Genomic DNA, 20,289 nt, shown 5'->3' with positions numbered 1-20,289 from the left:
GCTAGTTCTTCTTATGTACCCTGTTGTAAAACAAGACAAATGTCTAGATGAGTTGATGTACCACATGGAAGACCTATGCGAATCCCAAGGGGTTAAGTGTACCCCTGGTTGAGAACCACTGAGATAGGGAATACAAAATGTCTTTTAACAACAATACTTTCACATAGACTTCTAAACGTTACTTGTATTTTATCTAGTGGTTTAAAAAAACACCCTGGAAGCAGAAGTTCAAATACTTGTTGTTGTACCAGGGATATCATCTGTGGATGCAAGAGGCAATTTTCTGTCTGATTATTTTTAGCTGTCTCTTGCTTCCCTGTCTTGTCCATTTGTGTCACCTCTTCTAAATCTGTAGCCAATTGCCTCTTGGTTGAAATGGTACTGGCACATCTTGTGATATATTTTTCCATACAGAAATGTTGAATTCAGAACCCATATTCATCAGCATTTGAAAAATAAAGAGAGGAAAATTTGAGGTGAAAATAGGAAGCTCTCTTTTTGACTCCATTAAAATACATTGGGTGGACAGAGTGGAGGAAACTAGGATTTTTTGCTAATATTGAAATAGCATTTTAGAACCACCTTGGCAACTAACAAAAATGTCTTGTGTGATTGAAAGGGAGAGGGGATGGCACACTGGAAATTACATCTGAGTTAACACAGTGACAGAACATTGTTCATTAATCTGAAAATGATATACAATTATAACAGTCCCATTTAAAATGTTATTTCAATCAACTTTACAGCCTGCTTTAGCTCTACAAAGAAAGGGACAAAAGCACTTCCCCATACTGTGCCACTGGTTCACCAACCCCTTCTTCACCCAAATGTGCAGCTAATTGAAGGTGTTATGACAGCTGTACTCCTGAGCAGCCATCCAATGGTCCCCGTCCTCCTCTGATAAATTGGTCAGTGCTCTTTGGACTTAATTTTCTCCTCCTCCTGCCCTTGCTGAGAGGATCATCCAATGAGAAAGTGACTGGCTATCTGTGCTGTTTGCCATCAGCTACCCTGGCTATTAGACTGTTCGTCTGTTCTTGTGTGAGGTCTCCTGGGGGACCTGGGCCCTGCATTTTCAGACATGCTGAGAATCCACAGCTCTCTTTGACTTCAGTTGGAGTTATAAATGTTCTGCACATCTGAAAAGCCAGCCCAAGTTGTCTCAAGTTGGACATCCAAAATCAGAGCCCACTTTTGAAAATGTGGGTGACTGTTCTGTAGTCACACAGGAAGTATGTGGCAGAGTATGGGAATAGAACCTAAGAATCCTGACTTGATATTGTCTCCTTGTTCACTTGTATTCCCTACTCTGTCCATCTGTCTTTCTTCTAGTTAGATTGTAAGCTCTTTGAGGGCAGGGACTATCGTTTTGTTCTGTTTGTTCAGCACCTAGCGTACTGTGGTCCTGGTCTGTGACCAGGGCTCGTAGGCACTATAGTAATAAGCCACTAGACCAGGGGTCGGCAACCTATGGCACGCGTGCCAAAGACGGCACATGAGCCAATTTTTAATGGCACGCTGGAGCCTGTCCAGACTCCAGCATACCATTAAAAATCCTCACCTGCTCTCACCTGCTCTCCTCTGCCCTCTGCTCCCCCCGCGGGGGCAGGGAGCAGAAGCATAGCCGTGCGCACGGGGTGGGCAAATGGCTCTGCTCTCCCGGCACGGCAAGCCGCGGGGTCCGCACTCCCGGGGCCGGAGCGCCGGGCCGAGCGCAGCAAGCTGCCGGCCCCTTCCCTGGAGCCCTGCCGCCGCGTGCAGCGCTCTGGGGGTCGGGGCTGCGCGCTCCCGCGGGGCAGCATTTGGCTCCGCGGGGAGGCAGACACGCTCCCTGCTCAACTGGAGCTCTGCCGCCGCGCGCAGCGCTCTGAGGGCCGGGGCTGTGCTCTCCGGCGGGGCAGCGTGTCTGGCTCTGCGTGGAGCCTCAAGGTAAAGGGACCAGGGCTGGGGGGGTTGGATAAGGCGTGGGGGCAGTCAGGGGACAGGGAGCAGGGTGGGTTGGATGGGGAGGTGGGGTCCCGGGGGGGTTAGGGGTGAGGGTCTCTGGAGGGGGCAGTCAGGGAGCAGGGGAGGTTGGATGGGGCATTAGAGTCCTGGGGTTTGTGAGGGGGCAGGGGGTGGATAGGGGTCAGGGCAGTCAGGGGACCGGGAGCAAGGAGGGTCCTGGTGGGGGGGGGGTCTCTGGAGGGCATGGTCAGGGGACAAGGAGCTGGGGGGGGTTGTATGAGTTGGGAGTTCTGGGGGTCCTGTCAGGAGGCAGGAGTGTGGAGAGGGGTTGGCGCAGGCAGGAAGTCGGGGGGGTTGGATGAGTTGGGAGTTCTGGGGGTCCCGTCAGGAGGCAGGAGTGTGGAGAGGGGTTGGCGCAGGCAGGAAGTCGGGGGGGTTGGATGAGTTGGGAGTTCTGGGGGTCCTGTCAGGAGGCAGGAGTGTGGAGAGGGGTTGGCGCAGGCAGGAAGTCGGGGGGGTTGGATGAGTTGGGAGTTCTGGGGGTCCTGTCAGGGGCGGGGAGTGGTTGGATAGGCATGGGAGTCCCGGGGCTCTGGCTGGGGACTGGGGTGTGGATAAGGGTCGGGGCAGTCAGGGGACAGGTAGGGGATAGGATCCAGTCTGAGAACAAGGAACAGGGAGGCTTAGATAGGGCATGGGGTCCTGGGGGGATTGGGGGCAGGAGTCCCAGGATGGGGTAGTCAGGGGACAAGGAGCAGCGGGGTTGGGAGTTCTTGGGGGGGCAGTCACCCAGCCCTCTCCCCTGACCCCCACACATACACCACGCCCTCTGCCCTGAGCCCTGTACCTCCCTCATACACACCCAGCCCTCTGCTTGACTCCTTCATCCCCCCCCAACCCTAGCCCTGACACTGGCACCCGCACCCATACCCCCCTTTGCCCTGACACCTAAATCCCCCCCCGCCACATACCCAGCCCTCTGGCCCCAGCCCTCTGGGTCCCGGCCCCCACAGCCTGCTGCTGGTCTTGGGTTCTGGCTGACGGACCCTTGCCAGCCGGGGTCCCGGCCACAGGCCTCGCTCAGCCCGCTGCCAGCCTAGGTGAACAGAACCCCAGACCAGCAGTGGGCTGAGCGGGCAGGCAGCGTAAGATCAACATTTTAATTTCATTTTAAATGAAGCTTCTTAAACATTTTGAAAACCTTGTTTATTTTACAATAAATCACTAGTTTAGTTATATAATGTATAGACTTATAGAGCGAGATCTTCTAAAAAACATTAAAATGTATTACCGGCACTCAAAACCATAAATTAGAGTGAATAAATGAGGACTCGTCACACTGCTTCTGAAAGGTTGCCGACCCCTGCACTAGACCATGCTTCCTCCTTCTCTGTTTCAAAGGAGGAAATTTAAAAATCAATAACTCCAGAGCTGGAAACATTTTAGAATTGATTTGCACCTGAAGTGAGCTTCAGTAGTTGTGTTCTCAACTCTAGACAGGGAGCTCTATCATGGACACATTGACAAACTCTTTACTGCTCGGTGGTGAAATAACACTAGAATTGTTCCATTCCTCTTTCTTCACTAAGAAAAAAAATAAGCCTATGTATATATAAAAGTTTGCAAATGTTTAGTCTGCACATATAGCCTAGGTAATAATTGGAGATATACCAATCTCCTAGAACTGGAAGGGACCTTGAAAGGTCATGGAGTCCAGCCCCCTGCCTTCACTAGCAGGACCAATTTTTGCCCCAGATCCCTAAGTGGCCCCCTCAAGGACTGAACTTACAACCCTGGGTTTAGCAGGCCAATGCTCAAACCACTGAGCTATCCCTTCCCCCATGTATGACTTACATGAAATATCTTGATTGATTAATGTGTTGTGATGTTTTGTCGGGTTACACAAAATAGTTTTTTGCTTTATTTAGATAGATGATGTGTGTCCAAAGAGTGTTGCTTCACTGAGTTTTAATTCACGTAGCCCTTGTGAAGTTTTGCTGAATTGCTGTTTTCTGAAGATATTTCATCTGTGCTGTTGTGAGTAAACTGAGGATTCATCATAGAGTGTGGTGTAATCAATAAATCATATGCCAGATGTAGTCATTCTGCATGTTAAGTCATATTTTACACCACTCGGTGCAGATTTTAGACTTATTTTTCTGGATTATAATTGCTAGAAGTTAAGTTCCATCTGTTTTCTCCGAAAGGAAGGGGGATGAGCGGAAGTTCCCTTTGACTTAACACTTCCATGTCATCTATTCCTTTGTGAAGGCAATTCTTGCTCCTACATGGTTGCCTGAAATAAATGGACTTTGTTCCTGAGAATAAATTTACATGACACGTTGGTCATGGCAGTTGGTTAGGATTGCCTCCGAGAGCACTAATGCTTTTGAGAGAAAATAATACGAATGTGTGGTCTAAAAGGCTTTAGCTAGTAAATGAAGATCCGTCTCAACGCTAGCAGTATCTCACTTTCTGTGACTCTGTTCACCTGTGTGTGATTGCACAACCCTTATGTAAGAGGAGCTCAGGCGCTAGGGCTCTCCACGGTGATGACATGCTGTCTTACTCATCAGCTTTGCGTTCCCGTAGCCCCACTCTTTTATACTTTAGCAGAAAGTAATGAAACAGTGAACAACATATCCTCACTCTGCTGAGCCCTAATTTCACTTCAGGTAAACCAGGATCCCTTAGACAGGTCGAAACCCCACTAAGAGGAGCCACCCTGACAGGCTGAATTGCAGTTTAAAAAAACCCAAAACAATACCTGGTAGGAAATGTCCTTTCTGTCCCCAGAGTTGGGCAGTTACCCAAGCAGCCAAAATAAAGAGGATCCTGCCCTTTGTGCTCACACAGCTGAACCCTTTACTGACTTCTCTGTGCTCTCTGCACAGTTCTGTATGGAATGGAAGCACCTGCTACCAAGTCAGGAACACTTTTCCCAGCATTGCCGGGGAGGGGGAGAGGCATCATCACACTTTCCTTGCTGGTCCGTCACCGCCCAGGTGGAGCTCCTCTATAGCAACGAAATAGACCACGCCTTCTCATATGGCTTTCAGTTCGTGAATATCCTGGGGATCGGCAAAGCACAAAATTCTTAAAAACCATGAGATACATTTTTCTTAAAACTGTGGGTGGAAGTTTGTGGATTTCGAAATTTATTTTCTAACGAGCGTGTCAGAATAGAATTTATTTTAATTTAGTCACACCTCTGTTGCAGTATGTAGTTAAAACTAAAATATTCTAACAGCGCCCGAGAGTTCTTTGCTTTTGTTTAGCTTCATGGTGTACTGTTGCAAGTGGCTTTTGCTCTTACAGTTCCATGTTCCAGTTGTTTGCCATTTTAGATACTACAGAGAAGGTTTTAGGTAATGTTGGGGCCTTCTGTGTATGTTAGATAGGTTTTTTGTTTGTTTTTTTAACAGTCAAGGTATAGCTATTAGATTAAATTCTAAAACTAGCCATTGCACCATACAGTACTATAGCAGCTAAAGTCTATTTATATCTGCTTCATTTGAACAGGAAAAAATGTTTTTAGGAACAGCAGGAGGTTATGTGGTTTTAATAGAGTATTATGAATTTGAGCTGATAACAGTAAGAATGGTGGGTCGTTTAAGAGATCTGTCATCAGCAGCAAAGACTGTTGGTATCCAAGGCCAGCTATAAACTGAAGTAGATAATTGAGTCCCATCATTTATATGGTAAGGAGCCTGGGTTTTGAAATAAACAAGTCTTGTTAGTATTCATACTTTAAATGGATGGCATACCTAGTGCTTCATTTGTATGCATTTTCTGTTTTTGTCATTCAGTATTATCCTGTGCTGCTACTGTCAGGGTGAAAGGATAGGCTGAAAGCTAACCCGCAAGGCTGTTTAATTTTATCCTGCATTTGCCATGCTTTTGTCAGCAGTTCTCTGGAAGTTAAATATATTGCTTTGCGAGAACCTTTTTATGAACAAAGATGCAGCCTTACCAGTGTTTTGTGAACAACAACAACAACAACAACAAAATGTTACCCTACTGTGAACACTGGCTGTGTTTAGCTACTGAAAGAGAGTAGTAATATTTGGAGGTAGTGCCATTTAGCAAAAGAAAAAACTGGCTTAAATGTGAATTAAGATACAAACGTGCTGAGGTTTTCAGTGAGCCGGCTCAGAGATCGTCACAAAGAAATACTGGCCTATTCTGAGTATTAAAGGGTAGGACTGGGTGTTGTTGCAAGATGTGATTTCTAGTCCTGGCCCTCCTGTGTGATTTTGAGCTAGTGACTTAAACTCCCTCCCTGTACCTCACTTTGCCACTAATACTTCCAGTTTCACAGAGATGTTGTCACGCTCACTTCATTGTTTGCTGAATGCTTTGAGATCCCAGACTGGAAGGTTCAAAAAAAGCCAAAAGTGACAGTGGGGCTTATTACTTAAGTTTTGAGCTATTGAGGATTAATAGCTACAGTTATGTTTGACAGAGATCACATGTGCTGTTGTTACACCTGTACATGCAAGAGCTCTTTTCTTTTGTCACCTGTAATAAAATTAATTCATTTTCTTTCCTCATAACATGGGGCTTTCAGTGAACCATGTGGCCACTTGGTAAATGCAATGCGTAAGAGTGTTCTGCAGTGCCTTGCAGTTTAGCACGGTCAGAATTAGAAAACAAGACCTAGTATGCATGAAATAAATCAGGGTGGCGTCAAAGCTTGTAAGGTGAAGTCAGTTCTGTTGACTCTTGCACACAGGCAAAGGGAAGCTTTAGGAGGCACCAGAGTGTAGTAATAAATGCCCTTTATCAAGGGCAGACCAGTTGTTTTGCTTGACACTGAAGCTGTCTCTGCCATTGTAGAAACTGCCTTCTGGTCATTTACTTTTGTTTTCGTTGCTTCTCAGTTGAGGAATTTTGTATAGGTCTGGCCACCTTTTAGCTGGATCCTAGATCAATAATGCAACCCCTCCAAAATGTTGGATTCTTTCTACACATGTAAGATCCTTTTCAGTGAGATACAAATCTGAAGGTTTCAGCAAAGTACAGTGATGTTTCTTTTCTAACCAGTGGCGTATGTTTCAGAGGGTTAGTTACAGGGAGGTATGCATTTGAATAAGCAGTTTGGTACACAGAATATACCTAATATTATACAGGAAAATAAAGTACACAGGAAGCAACACAAGGATATTAACAATAACACACTCGAAGCAAGAAGCCAACCCTGTATATGGTAGAAAGCGAACATTCAGATATTAGTCTGTATATGGAGTTTGGTGTGACACAGGTTAGGTCTTGTCTACATTAGTTTGCACTAGAAAGGGTGTAAATTCTAGTGCATGCTAGCATGTTGCACACAAACTGGCCAGTGTGGACCCTGTTGGCACGCACTAAAAGTTCCCAATTTCCCACACTTTCACTATCAACGGTTCAGTTCCACTGGTGGAAGCCACAGTGGCCAAACACCAGTATTTTAACCAGCATGTCCCCTGCTCAGCAGACACTGGAAGCATGTCAACACCCGTGGAGCTGCACTGGTGATAGTACAGCAGTGGGAAATTTGAAGAAAACTGCTACAAGAGACCCTTATGCATAATTCCTGTAGTTTTTTGGACTAGCTTGAAACACAAAGATGAGTAGTCTGTGGCTGCAACATGAGAATACAATCAATGTCAGCATGCTTTAATCCAGTATTTCTCAACCTTTTTGATACTAGGGACTGGCTTGCTGCCTTCCTAAACTGTGTTAGGGAGACCTCCGGGACCAGTGCCGGTCCACAGATTGCTCGTTGAGAAATACTGCTCTAATCTGCATAATATTGCTAACAAAACCTGCATCCTGCATTGTTCTAATCATTCATGTCTGCATCTTCTAATTAGAAATACATTTTCCATACGCTATAAAAGATTGTTACTGTGATGTAAGTTAGTGTTTAAAGGTCATTGTTTCAATTAACCTTGAGCCACCTAGCAATAATTAGCATTTGTTTATTTAAAAACTGAAAATATGCATTTTAATCTCTCTGGTAGACTAGGTGGGGTTTTTAACCAATTTTATTACTGCTTCTCCCACAACAGGATTTTTTTCTGACAAAAATGAAACTTCTTCTTAACTATTTCATTATTAATGCATAGAATCACAGATTTTAACTTTTTTGTAAGTCACTGAATGTTAAGGTTTTCTAGACAATGCTTTTAAAAATGGCACAATGAAAGAAAAATATTGCAAAAGTGAAATGTGGCATGAAATTGCAGTGTCTGCGATGTTTGACATTTTTGACTTAAAAATTATAAGGTACACATGAAATTTCTTGAGTAATAATTCACTTTAAATGAGATGTTGGCTCAAACGTGCTTTTCAAATATCATAGCTTTGGCATTGTTTTCAGAATAAATGGAAAGTCGTCTTTTCTCTGGATAATGTTGACAATGTCCGTCAGATACAGTGAAAAGCATTTTCTATGTTGTTGTTTTTTTTAAACCACCTTTGAGAACAGCACCCGAATGTTACCAATAAGAGAATGAGAGGTCACAGCCATAAACTAAGCTTTTTCAAATAGTTTGGGGGTTAAAATTTGGTCTGTCTGTAAAGTAGGGTTTTTCTGATGCCAATTGCAATTTATATTTTTATAAACAAATCTTCCTACCTTCATCATTCAGCTTCCCAGCCTATAAATCATTGGCTTGGGATGTTTGATGTATTGTGAGTGGAACATTAAGCTATGACGTAATTTACAGTTTGGTAGCCTGGAGTGTGGTTCTGGCTTAAAGACCCTCCTATGAAAATAAAAACAATTTTTGATATTACTTCTATGGCTATGCCTCTGTTGCAGTGGTAACCCAGATAATCAACACTTGGGTTATCCCAGCTCAGGTGTGAGCCAGCCACACTCGAGTTACTGGGTCCACTCTGGTGCAGCACTTACTCATGTGTGTCTCTAGGACTTACGTGGGCACATCATATAGTTCTTAGTGCTGCAGTGAGCTGAGACACTCTGGGTATGTCTACACTACGGGATTATTCCGATTTTACAGAAACCGGTTTTTTAAAACAGATTGTATAAAGTCGAGTGCACGCGGCCACACTAAGCACATTAATTCAGCGGTGTGCATCCATATACCGAGGCTAGTGTCGATTTCCAGAGCGTTGCACTGTGGGTAGCTAGCCCATAGCTATCCCATAGTTCCCGCAGTCTCCCCCACCCCTTGGAATTCTGGGTTGAGGTACCAGTACCTGATGGGGCAAAAAACATTGTTGCTGGTGCTTCTGGTTACAGCCTCACCCCTCCCTCCGTGAAAGCAGCAGACAACCATTTTGCGCCTTTTTTCCTGGGTGAACTGTGCAAACGCCATAGCACAGCAAGCCTGGACCCGGCTCAGCTCAAGACAGCAATCATGGACGTTGTAAACACCTCGCGCATTCTCGTGCAGTCTATGCTGAACCGGGATCTGCAAAGCCAGGCAAGGAGGAGGCGGCTACGGCAGCGCAGCAACAAGAGTGATGAGGACATGGACACAGAATTCTCTCAAACCGCAGGCCCCAGCGTGTTGGAGATCATGCTGGTAATGGGGCAGGTTCTAGCCATTGAACGCCAATTTTGGGCCTGGGAAACAAGCACAGACTGGTGGGACCGCATAGTGTTATAGGTGTTGGGCCGATTCCCAGTGGCTGCAAAACTTTCGTATGCATAAGGGCACTTTCATGGAACTTTGTGACTTGCTTTCCCCTGCCCTGAAACGCCAGAATACCAAGATGAGAGCAGCCCTCCCAGTTGAGAAGCGAGTGGCAATAGCCCTCTGGAAGCTTGCAACGCCAGACAGCTACCGGTCAGTCGGGAATCAATTTGGAGTGGGCAAATCTACTGTGGGGGCTGCTGTGATGCAAGTAGCCAAAGCAATCATTAAGCTGCTGCTACGAAAGGTAGTGACTCTGGGAAACGTGCAGGCCACAGTGGATGGCTTTGCAGCAATGGGATTCCCTAACTGTGGGGGGGGGGGGGGGGGATAGATGGAACCCATATCCCTATCTTGGCACCGGAGCACCAGGGCACCCAGTACATAAACAGCAAGGGGTACTTTTCAGTGGTGCTGCAAGCACTGGTGGATCACAAGGGACGTTTCACCAACATCCACGTGGGATGGCCGGGAAGGGTTCATGACGCTCGCGTCTTCAGGAACACTACTCTGTTTAAACGGCTGCAGCAAGGGAATTACTTCCCAGACCAGAAAATAACAGCTGGGAATATTGAAATGCCTGTAGTTATCCTGGGGGACCGAGCCTACCCCTTGATGCCATGGCTCATGAAGCCATACACAGGCAGCCTGGACAGTAGTCAGGAATTATTCAACTACAGGCTGAGCAAGTGCAGAATGGTGGTAGAATGTGCCTTTGGCCGTTTAAAGGCGCGCTGGCGCACATTACTGACTCGCTCAGACCTCAGCCAAACCAATGTCCCCTTTGTTATTGCTGCTTGCTGTGTGCTCCACAATCTCTGTGAGAGTAAGGGGGAGACCTTTATGGCGGGGTGGGAGCCTGAGGCAAAACACCTGGCAGACACCAGGGTGATTAGAAGAGCTCACCAGGAAGCGGTGCGCATCAGAGAAGCTTTGAAAACGAGTTTCATCACGGCCCAGGGTACGGTGTGACTGCTGTGTTTGTTTCCCCTTGATGACCCCCCCCCACCCCGATTGACTCATTCCCTGTAAGCAATCCACCCTCCCCCTTCGATTACAGCTTGCTTAAGGAAATAAAGTCACTATTGTTTAAAAATCATGTATTCTTTATTAATTCATTATAAAAAGAGGGAGAGAACTGACAAGGTAGCCCGGGTGTGGTTTAGGAGGATAGGAGAGAAGGAAAAGGCCACTAAAAATTTTTTCAAAATAATGACAGCCTTTTGGTTGGGCTGTCCATGGGGGTGGAGTGGGCGGGTGCACGGAGCCGGAGTGGGCGAGTGCACGGAGCCTCCCCCCACGCGTTCTTACACGTCTTGGTGAGGAGGATATGGAACATGGTGTGGGGTGAGGGTGGTTACACAGGGGCTGCAGCGGCACTCTGTGATCCTGCTGCTGTTCCTGAAGCTCCACCAGACGCCGGAGCATGTCAGTTTGATCACACAGCAGCCCCAGCATTGCATCATGCTTCCTCTGATCTTCCTGCCGCCACCTCTCATCTCGACCATCCCTCCTGTCCTCACGTTCACTGGCATCTTTCCTGTAATTTGATACCACGTCCTTCCACTCATTCAGATGAGCTCTTTCATTGCAGGTCACTTCCATGATTTCCGAGAACATTTCGTCTCGCGTCTGTTTTTTTCCGCTGCCTTATCTGAGATAGCCTTCGGGATGGAGTAGGGAGGCTTGAAAAATTTGCAGCTGCATGAGAGAGGGAAAAAAGGGAGAGAAGTATTTAAAAAGATACATTTTACAGAACAATGGTTATACTCTTTCACGGTGAACAACACTATTCACCTTACATAGCATATGTGATTTCACTACAAGGTCGCATTTTGCATCTTAATATTGAGTGCCTGCGGCTCTGATGTTAGAGATCTCACAAACGCAGGTCAGGGCAGCAGAATTCAACTTGCATGCGGCCATGGTAAGCCATTGTCTTTCGGCTTCTGCAGCCTTCATATATCCAGCGCCCTCCTTTCCCAAATACCAAGCAAAGCCCGTTCAGTGCTGCTTCTTTCCTGTTAACATGCAGCAGCAGAAACCACACACCCCATCCAATTCTCTGGGATGATCGCTTTACCCCTTCCTCCACCGCGTGGCTGGTATCATGGAAGATCACTGCTAAACACCCCCCTTCTCCCCCCGCCCCCACCGCGTGGCTGGTAGCAGGGAAGATCCCTGCTAGCCAAATGCGAAAAAGCTCAGCACCAATCACCCCCACACACACACCCTTCCCCCTGCTTGGCTACCTGCAGGGAAGGATTTCTTTTAAGCCACAGGCAAACAGCCCAGTAGGAATGGCCATCTCTGTCTCCTTAATTAAATTCCTGAATTTCAACCAGGTTACCATGAACGATATCACTCTCCTGAGGATAACACAGCGAGATAAAGAACGGATGTTGCTTGAATGCCAGCAAACACCGGGACCATACGCAGCTAGGCTTTTTGTCATGCAATGATACCCGATTACTTGCTACATGCATGGCGTGGTAAAGTGTCCTACCATGGAGGACAGAATAAGGCTGCCCTGCCCAGAAACCTTCTGCAAAGGCCTTTGGAGTACCTCCAGGAGAGCTTCATGGAGATGTCCCTGGAGGATTTCTGCTCCATCCCCAGACATGTTAACAGACTTTTCCAGTAACTGTACTGGCCGCGAATGCATCCCAAGTCCTCAGGGCAAATTAATCATTAAAAAACGCTTGCTTTTAAACCATGTTTTATATTTACAAAGGTACACTCACCAGAGGTCCCTTCCATGGCTTCATTGTCTGGGATAGTTGCTAGGAAGGGTAATTCCGTCAGGGTGAGAAAAAGCTCCTGGCTGTTGGGGAGAACGGAGTGCTGTGTGCTCTCTGCAAGCTCGTCCTCCTCCTCATCTTCCCCATCCGCAGAATCCTCAGCCATGGCTGAGATTACCAGCCCCACCTCGGAATCCACAGACAGCGGTGGGGTACTGGTGGCGGACCCCCCTAGAATTGCATGCAGCTCAGCATAGAAGCGGCATGTTTTCGGCCCTGCCTCAAACCTTCCGTTTGCTTCTTTGGTTTTCTGGTAGGCTTGTCTGAGCTCCTTAACTTTCACACGGCACTGTACTGAGTCCCTGGTGTGGCCTCTCTGCATCATGGCCTTGGAAATTTTTTCAAATGTTTTTTCATTTCGTCTTTTGGAACGGAGTTCTTTTAGCACGCAATCCTCTCCCCATACAGCGAACAGATCCAGTACCCCCCGTGCAGTCCATGTTGGAGCTCTTTTTCAATTCTCAGGAGACTGCGTTGTTACCTGTGCTGATGAGCTCTGCGTGGTCACCTGTGCTGGTGAGCTCTCCATGCTGGCCAAACAGGAAATGAAATTCAAAAGTTCGCAGGGCTTTTCCTGTCTACCTGGCCAGTGCATCCGAGTTCAGATCGCTTTCCAGAGCGGTCACAATGGTGCACTGTGGGATAGCTCCCGGAGGCCAATACTGTCGATTTGCGGCCACACTAACCCTAATCCGACATGGCAATACCGATTTCAGCGCTACTCCTCTCGTCGGGGAGGAGTACTGAAATCGGTTTAAAGAGCCCTTTATATCAATATAAAGGGCCTCGTTGTGTGGACGGGTGCAGAGTTAAATCGGTTTAACGCTGATAAATTCGGTTTAAACACGTAGTGTAGACTAGGCCTACGATTCTTCCCGAGTGAATTGTGGGAGAATTTGTCTGTCCTGGGCACACAGTGGGAATTGTAGGAAGGTATTGGAGGACTGTCAGCATTCGAGTAGCTTAGCCTGCATCCTCAGTGCAAAGTGCATGGGTTACCTGAGCGAAAGCAGCACTTGGACTTTAGCCTATATTACCAGTCAAGCCAACTAGCCTGAGTTGAAAATACCACCACACTTGGGTCAGAAGTTTATTCTGTGGATGGGGCTAGAAGCAAGACCCAAATAAGAGCACGAGTTACTTCTGCAGCTTCTCTTTAGGCGATAGAAGCTCGATTTGTACTACCATTATTCCTCCTTTGAAACTGTTGCTATTCCTTCCTTTTTATAAATAAATATTTTATGTGGTTTGGTTTGGTTTTTCAAAGAGGTGCTCTGTTATTTTCATTTCTCCAGAGAAAGCTGAATTTAAATTTGTTAGCACTGAATAATGAATGAAGTGAGGAGAATCAATTCAAGATACATACACTGTGACTAAGCTTGACAATATATCAGTGTACAGATTTTAAAGGTTAGCATTAAAACTGGGTTGAATCAAGGTCTAATAATTGTGACTTGATTTCAGTCGCTTTTTTGAGCTGTTCTGTATTAATTAATTCCATTGTTTTATAATGATGTGCTTTCAGCTGCATAGTCTAATTCCTAAGTAGGAAGGGGAACACTGTGGACTGTGTTCCAGAAAAGGGATGTGTTCTTTGATTTAATAAGGCAAAGGGAGAAAGATAGATAGAATCTAAGGACACTGATGTTCTAACAGTCATGGCTGTCTGTTCACATTACCAAGCTTGAAAGGCCTTTACAGAGTTTGAAGAGAGATGTGATAGCTCTGATTCTGATGGGTGACTGAACACATTTTCCTTCAGAGCTGCTCAGAAACAGCTGACAAATACAGTTTTCGAAATTGTTCTCCTTAAGGAGCCCATTCCATGTGTTGTGATTGCCACCTCCTGGATAAGGGAGAAAAACAAGGTCTTCATAGATCCTTGTAATCCCAGAATCCCAGCTTTTCGAGCCTATGCATATCCACCTTTGTATGTGCATGCACATGTTGAGAATGTGGTGTAAGCATACACACAATTACATGCAGAGCAAACATGTATATTTTAGATACAGCGTGAAGAGCAGCTTTCATAGTCAGAATCATAGCATTTAAGGCCAGAAGGGAACACCAAATCATCTCCTGTATGTCACAAATCTCCAACCCCATCCAGCACCCACTCACTAACCCCAACAACCAAAATTAGACAGAAGTATTACAGCCCACAGGAAAATAGGCTATTATGTGACACAGAGAGAGAGAGAGTAAGGGGGGCTGAGGTGCACCTTTCATTCTACTTCAGCTTGTTTTCTGTTGTTCCATATTATTACAGGGTTTCTTTCCTATATCAAACTGCCTGCATGGTGTCTGTATTTCTGTCTTTCTTTCAAGGGTCTTTGCTGATCAGGCCATTCATGCCAAATATAAGTCAAGGGAAAAACTACTAACTTGTAACAAGCTGTTAGTAAAGCTTAGAGTATGTAAAGATGATGCATCTCTAGAATGTGTGCATCTTGAATTTAGCATAATGACTGTAATGAAAACCAAGGGGTTTTCAGAGGTTCTCACTCTTGGGCTGTTCCCATTGAAGCCAATGGGAGTTTTCCTTTGTTTGTCAGGGAACGGAATGAGGCCAATGCAGATTTTTTGAAAATCCTCCCCCAAATGTTGCTGCTACGAGACTGACTTCTTGAGACACTAGTACAATTATTAAAAGGATTGTGCTTCTTGAAATATGCTTGTATTAACTGTAATTCAGCTGTTGGTGCTATACTGTAAAGGAATCATATTGGTGTTTTCAGAAAGTGTATCCTCGTACAGGGTATCTTTTTCCCACCCCCTTTTTTTTTTTAAAAGGAAAAAGAAAGCCTATCCTGGGAAATGAACTGCAAAAAAAAAAATCTCTCTCCGTGCAATATGGTAATATTGAGGTACTAAATCAGGAAATACCAGTAGGTGATTTAAAAAAACCTCAAGTAGCAAAGGGTGGGAGAAAGGAAATATTACCCCATTTTACAGATGGGAACTTGGGCGCAGACATGAAGTAATTTCAAGAGGGAGTCTGGCAGAGCCAGGAAGTGGGTTCCATTGCAATGCTTAGCCACAAGGCTGTCTTTCCCCTATGGATTTTTGTGTCCAACTCTTCCGAAATCAGTGGCATTTTCACTGTACATGGAAGTATGTGTAGAGTTTGTATTAGTATCTTTACCCCTGGAAATCAGATTAGCTGCCACTGCCTCAGTAAGTAATTTGGGATCCCAGTCTTCAGATGGTATAAAGCAATAACCTGCCTTGAGCAGTTTCTATGAGAGAGCTTCTAACGTGTCCGTTTGAGGTGAGAGGCAAGATGTTAATGTCTCTTTACATTTTCATTAATTTTCTTTCTTTGCTGTGATATTTCTGAAGCAGGGTGCTTGAAATTAAGTGTGAAGCTGATCGTAATACAGGATGTTCATTTATTATGTAACTAAACAATACAAAGGAGATCACAGAAAATGTTCCTTTTGCTTTAGTGAAGCCACACTGTAATGCTTAATTGATGTTGTTGTGCACTCGTTAGTACAGTAACAGAATTTTTAGCAAACTTAAATCTTTAAAGTCAGTTCCCATTCCATATCATATTTATTCACAAAAATGTAGTATGTGTCTGAGGTCTTCTCTTACAAATCTGTCTTTTTAGTAAAGTAACTAATTTTTTTTTTTTTTTTTTTTAAGAAGACAAAGTGCCTCATAGCAAACTGCTTTGGTTTTTTCCATCAGGTGAAAAATGTATTTAATATGACAGCAAAGGAGGGAAGAAGAAGATCAGTTAGTGCCCTAGTGGTTGTTGGAAATGGAAACGGGGCTGCAGGTAAGTGTAATTATAATGTATTTGAAAGGTGCCAAGTGAATGATGATGGGATAAGGCTGTGGGAAGCATGTTGTTCAAAGGGATGTTGTTAATCTCATTGTTTTAAATAACAAATTCATTTTGGGGGTGGAATATTAACATACATATCAATATACCAAGAGAAAGAACAGTAGAATCAAGGTTTACAATGGGAATGTACAATCAGTGATGATTATGAAAAAAATGCCCATCAAGGACACTTCTTTTTTCTTTTACATAAAACAAAGTAATATACTAATAAGAGTATAATAGTCAGTTATAACAGTCTCTCTTATTTAATTCCTGAGTAACACAGGCAATATCACTGGCAGATCAAAATGGAGTATGTGATTTCCTTTTCATGCTGTTCCTTTTTGCTTTGGGACTTCACATTATTTATGATTAAAAAGAACCTCCAAAGCTTTATGATGTTGAGTGGTTTGGAGTGATCATTAGAACAATTAAAGTCATTAGGAAAGGGGGACCAAAGTGATGTCAATTTCCATGTTCTGAAAATAGGTTTTAGTTTCTCTAGTACATGCCACACTTGCAGTAACCAGAGTATGACAGGGTGGTAGGACTGATTCCTGTACCCTCACGAATGTTTTCCCAGCTAGGCAACTGGAGAGAAGGTTGTGTTTTTGTTTTTCTCACCCTGTACCTCAGTATAATCTGTCCAAAGTATTATTTCTTCCAGCTGAAATTTAATGCCTGATTTACTTCATTATAGGATAAGTCTGTAACATGTTCTATGCTACCTTCTTGCTCACAGTAAACTGTTACTTTACAGAAATTTACTCTTTAAAAAAAAAATCCAGTTTCTGATGGAGTTCTCTTTAACGTCTAGGAATGTTCTTGGAAAATAAAATACTTCGATGAAACCCTGGCCCTAGTGTAGTCAATGGCAAGACTTCCATTGACATCAGCAGCTCAGGGTTTTACCAGTTTTGTTTTTCTTCTCCCCTGCAGATATTTATATCGGTTTCTTCAACATGGAAGAACATTACTATGTATTAGGGCATCAGCAAAACTAACTATAGATAAAATGCTGTCAGTTGCACAAAGCAAACTGAAAAAAATAGAAACCTCAGATTGTGAAGGGTCTAATAATTATTGGCTGTGGACAGGTGCATTTGAAGACAGGTTTTTACAAGCTTCTCAAGACAAGAAGAAGGGAAGACTCAAGGCTGGCTAGAGGGCTGTGATTGGCTTAATTTTCCTCAGAGTGGGTCTCAGCTTTTGAACATTTGGGAAATGCTGCATTAAAGTCCTGGCAAGGATTCCTTCTTCAAAGGAGGTATTAGCAATCAAAGTCAGACAGGGCCCCAATCACACGTATGTTGTCTTTGCAAACAAAAGGGGAAGAGATCTAGTGTATTAAGTCTCCCTGTGTCGCCATATGCAAATAAGGGAATTTTGGGGAAAATATCCAACCAGTTCAGCTGAACCAGTGTTAGCACTGATGGGAGCCCTAATGTAGACAAGGCTCCAATGGTTTCTGATGTCTTCGACGCTGCATTGAACTTTCTGAAGAGAAGGGCTAATTAATAAAGGTAAAAAAATGCTGAAATCCACCAGAGACTTATCTACACTTGAGCTCCTGCTACTTCAACTGGACTAGAGAGCAAATCTGTTCCTAAAATTATATAGGGTAGGCAGAAGCAATGTGCCCAGCACTTCATGTAGTGTGAACGGGTGTCTTGGGAATCCGGCACCATGCATCATGAAAAACCCTATCACAACCTTCTTTCAATCATTAAAAATGGGTAAAGAAATATTCCCATTTAACCCCCCCCTTTGTGCTGATGATGTCATTGCCTAGTGAATAGAGTTGACCTCTGATGCCTGGTCAACTGTGACGGGGCAGGACAGCCCCGCACTGGTACAGCAGGGGTTAACCCTTCTTTACTAGCAGAGGAGGCCACGCCCAGGAAGTTCTGCTGGGCATGCTCCAACTGGCAGACCAGTACAAAAGCCTGCAGGTCTGCTCAGTCTGGGCTGGCCACCGGGGGAGAAGGACACAGACCGTCAGCTCCTGCAGAGGGAGAGTCCAGGAGCTCAGACCGGGGCGCCAGCCGAGCAGGGGCCGACCCGGAGCCCCCGGGGAGGGATGCCGGCAGTGACAGACCTACGGGGGAGCCGCTCCCACAACGCAAGCGTCCGGCTAGACAGGGTAGGAAGTGACCCAGGGGCATTGTAGTGACTGACAGCCTTAAAGCTGCAGTACCGCTCGGCGTGTTGCGGACGGATCCCCGCCGAGCGGGCGGCAAGGAGAACTTGCCACAAACAGGGCCCTGGGTCGGGGCTCGGTGGAGAGGGAGGGCCCGAGTCCCCCTACCCCACCTCGTGCTACCCCACCCCGCAGGGGTGTTTATGGACTCCGGCCGCTAGGCCGCGCTACCCCACCCCATAGGGGGGGTTTATGGACTCCGGCCGCTAGGCCGCGCTACCCCGCCCCGAGGGGGCGTGTATGGACTCCGGCCGCTAGGCCGCGCTAACCCGCCCCGAAGAGGGCGCTTGCGGACTCCGGCCGCTAGGCCGCGCTACCCCGCCCGAAGAGGGTGCTTGTGGACTCCGGCCGTTAGGCCGCGCTACCCCGCCCCGAGGGGGCGTGTATGGACTCCGGCCGCTAGGCCGCGCTACCCCGCCCCGAGGGGGCGTGTATGGATTCCGGCCGCTAGGCCGCGCTACCCCGCCCCGCAGGGGGTGCTTGTGGACTCCGGCCGCTAGGCCGTAATACGCCGGCTACCAGGGGCAGACCAAAGGACAAGCGAGTGGTGCAGCGCTAGGCCCCCAGCCCGCCCCTGCCACAAGGGGGCGCTGGGGCACCAGGCCCATCACATCAACACACAGTTTTTGTACTGCTATAATTGTCATGTAGGAGGGTGATTTTTACTGATACAGTTAAAAGAATCCAATCTGTAGTGTGGATTCAGTTATACCCGTATAGAAGTGCCTGATGTGGGTTTATTCTTATTCCCTTTCCCATATGGGAACAGCTATACTGATATAAAGCAACTTTGTGCACCTTTTATATGCACAGTAAGGTGCTATACTACTTTAGCTATACCACTATTCAACTTCTTATGTAGACAAGCCCTCCTCGCCTGTATGCTTTGCCCCAGCAAAAGAATTATTTTATAAGAGAAAAGTAAATCAGAGTACTCTTTACAGCACATTTTTAATGTAAAACAAAGGGAAAACATTCCATAAGGCTGCTAGGCCTATAAACACTGGTATTTTTTACTTTGTATTTTAAAACTTAGATGCCAGCAGACAGTAAATGTGCACTGGAGATATAAGGTTGAGCCAGAAAACTACACATCCTCTATAAATAAATGCAAGTTTCATCTCTAAAGGGTCTGTTTTATCTGGGCAGTTACAAAAATTTAACAGTGCCTGCTCACTTCAGTAGCCAGGGTTTGTGTGAGACATTTGCTGAAGCATTGGACTAACTGTGAAGACAAAGTAATACTAGACAGACTTAGCTCTTTGTCATAAGGAGATCTCCAAACAAACTGCACGGCTGCCCTTTGTTACGCTGAGATTGTTTATTCTTTGCCAGTTCTGCTTCATGGGAATCAGCTTGACTGTCTTTAAATTATGTAATAAAAGAGTTAACCTTTTGCATGCAGGACAAGCTTTATTTAACAAGCATTCTTGAAAATATAATGCTATCAGATGTTTTCTTTTTAAAAAAAAAAATTGTTTCCTCCCCATCTTGTGGGTGGTTACCCATGTACATTGGGCTCTAACTGGAATGCCAAAGGGACTTGGAGACAATAGAAATGGGAGGAATTAAACTGAGATTCAGCCTGGAAAATGCAAGCTAATGGTTTTGGTAAATAATACAAAATACTCATACCTAGCAACTAGAAACCTGGGGTGTATTGTAAGGTTGACAGCGGATAGGACATTACGTATAAGTGTATTGTTATATGGCTGCAATAAAAGCAGTTCAGTTTTGGAGACATACGCGAAGAGTTCACGTCACAGAAGTAAATAGTCTCATTTTATTATGGGCAGAGCAAGTAGCACCACCTATTATTAAGGTTGCCTGATACGTCCCAGTATAAGTCCCTATTTT

The 20,289-nt window shown here is 45.4% G+C and overlaps 1 protein-coding gene across 1 annotated transcript in view; it reads left to right on the top strand.

The window, feature by feature from the left end:
* MRPS5 (mitochondrial ribosomal protein S5) overlaps nucleotides 1-20,289 on the top strand; it is an 87,379-nt gene that overhangs the window by 48,154 nt on the left and 18,936 nt on the right. Inside the window, exon 6 of the mRNA XM_045011532.1 lies at nucleotides 16,094-16,184. Coding sequence (XP_044867467.1) covers nucleotides 16,094-16,184 — 91 coding nt within the window. The remainder of the gene's footprint in view (nucleotides 1-16,093; nucleotides 16,185-20,289) is intronic.

The sequence above is a fragment of the Mauremys mutica genome, chromosome 3 (genome assembly GCF_020497125.1).
Source record: "Mauremys mutica isolate MM-2020 ecotype Southern chromosome 3, ASM2049712v1, whole genome shotgun sequence".
Classification (NCBI taxonomy): domain Eukaryota; kingdom Metazoa; phylum Chordata; order Testudines; family Geoemydidae; genus Mauremys; species Mauremys mutica.
This window is presented reverse-complemented; position numbering and strand designations above follow the sequence as displayed.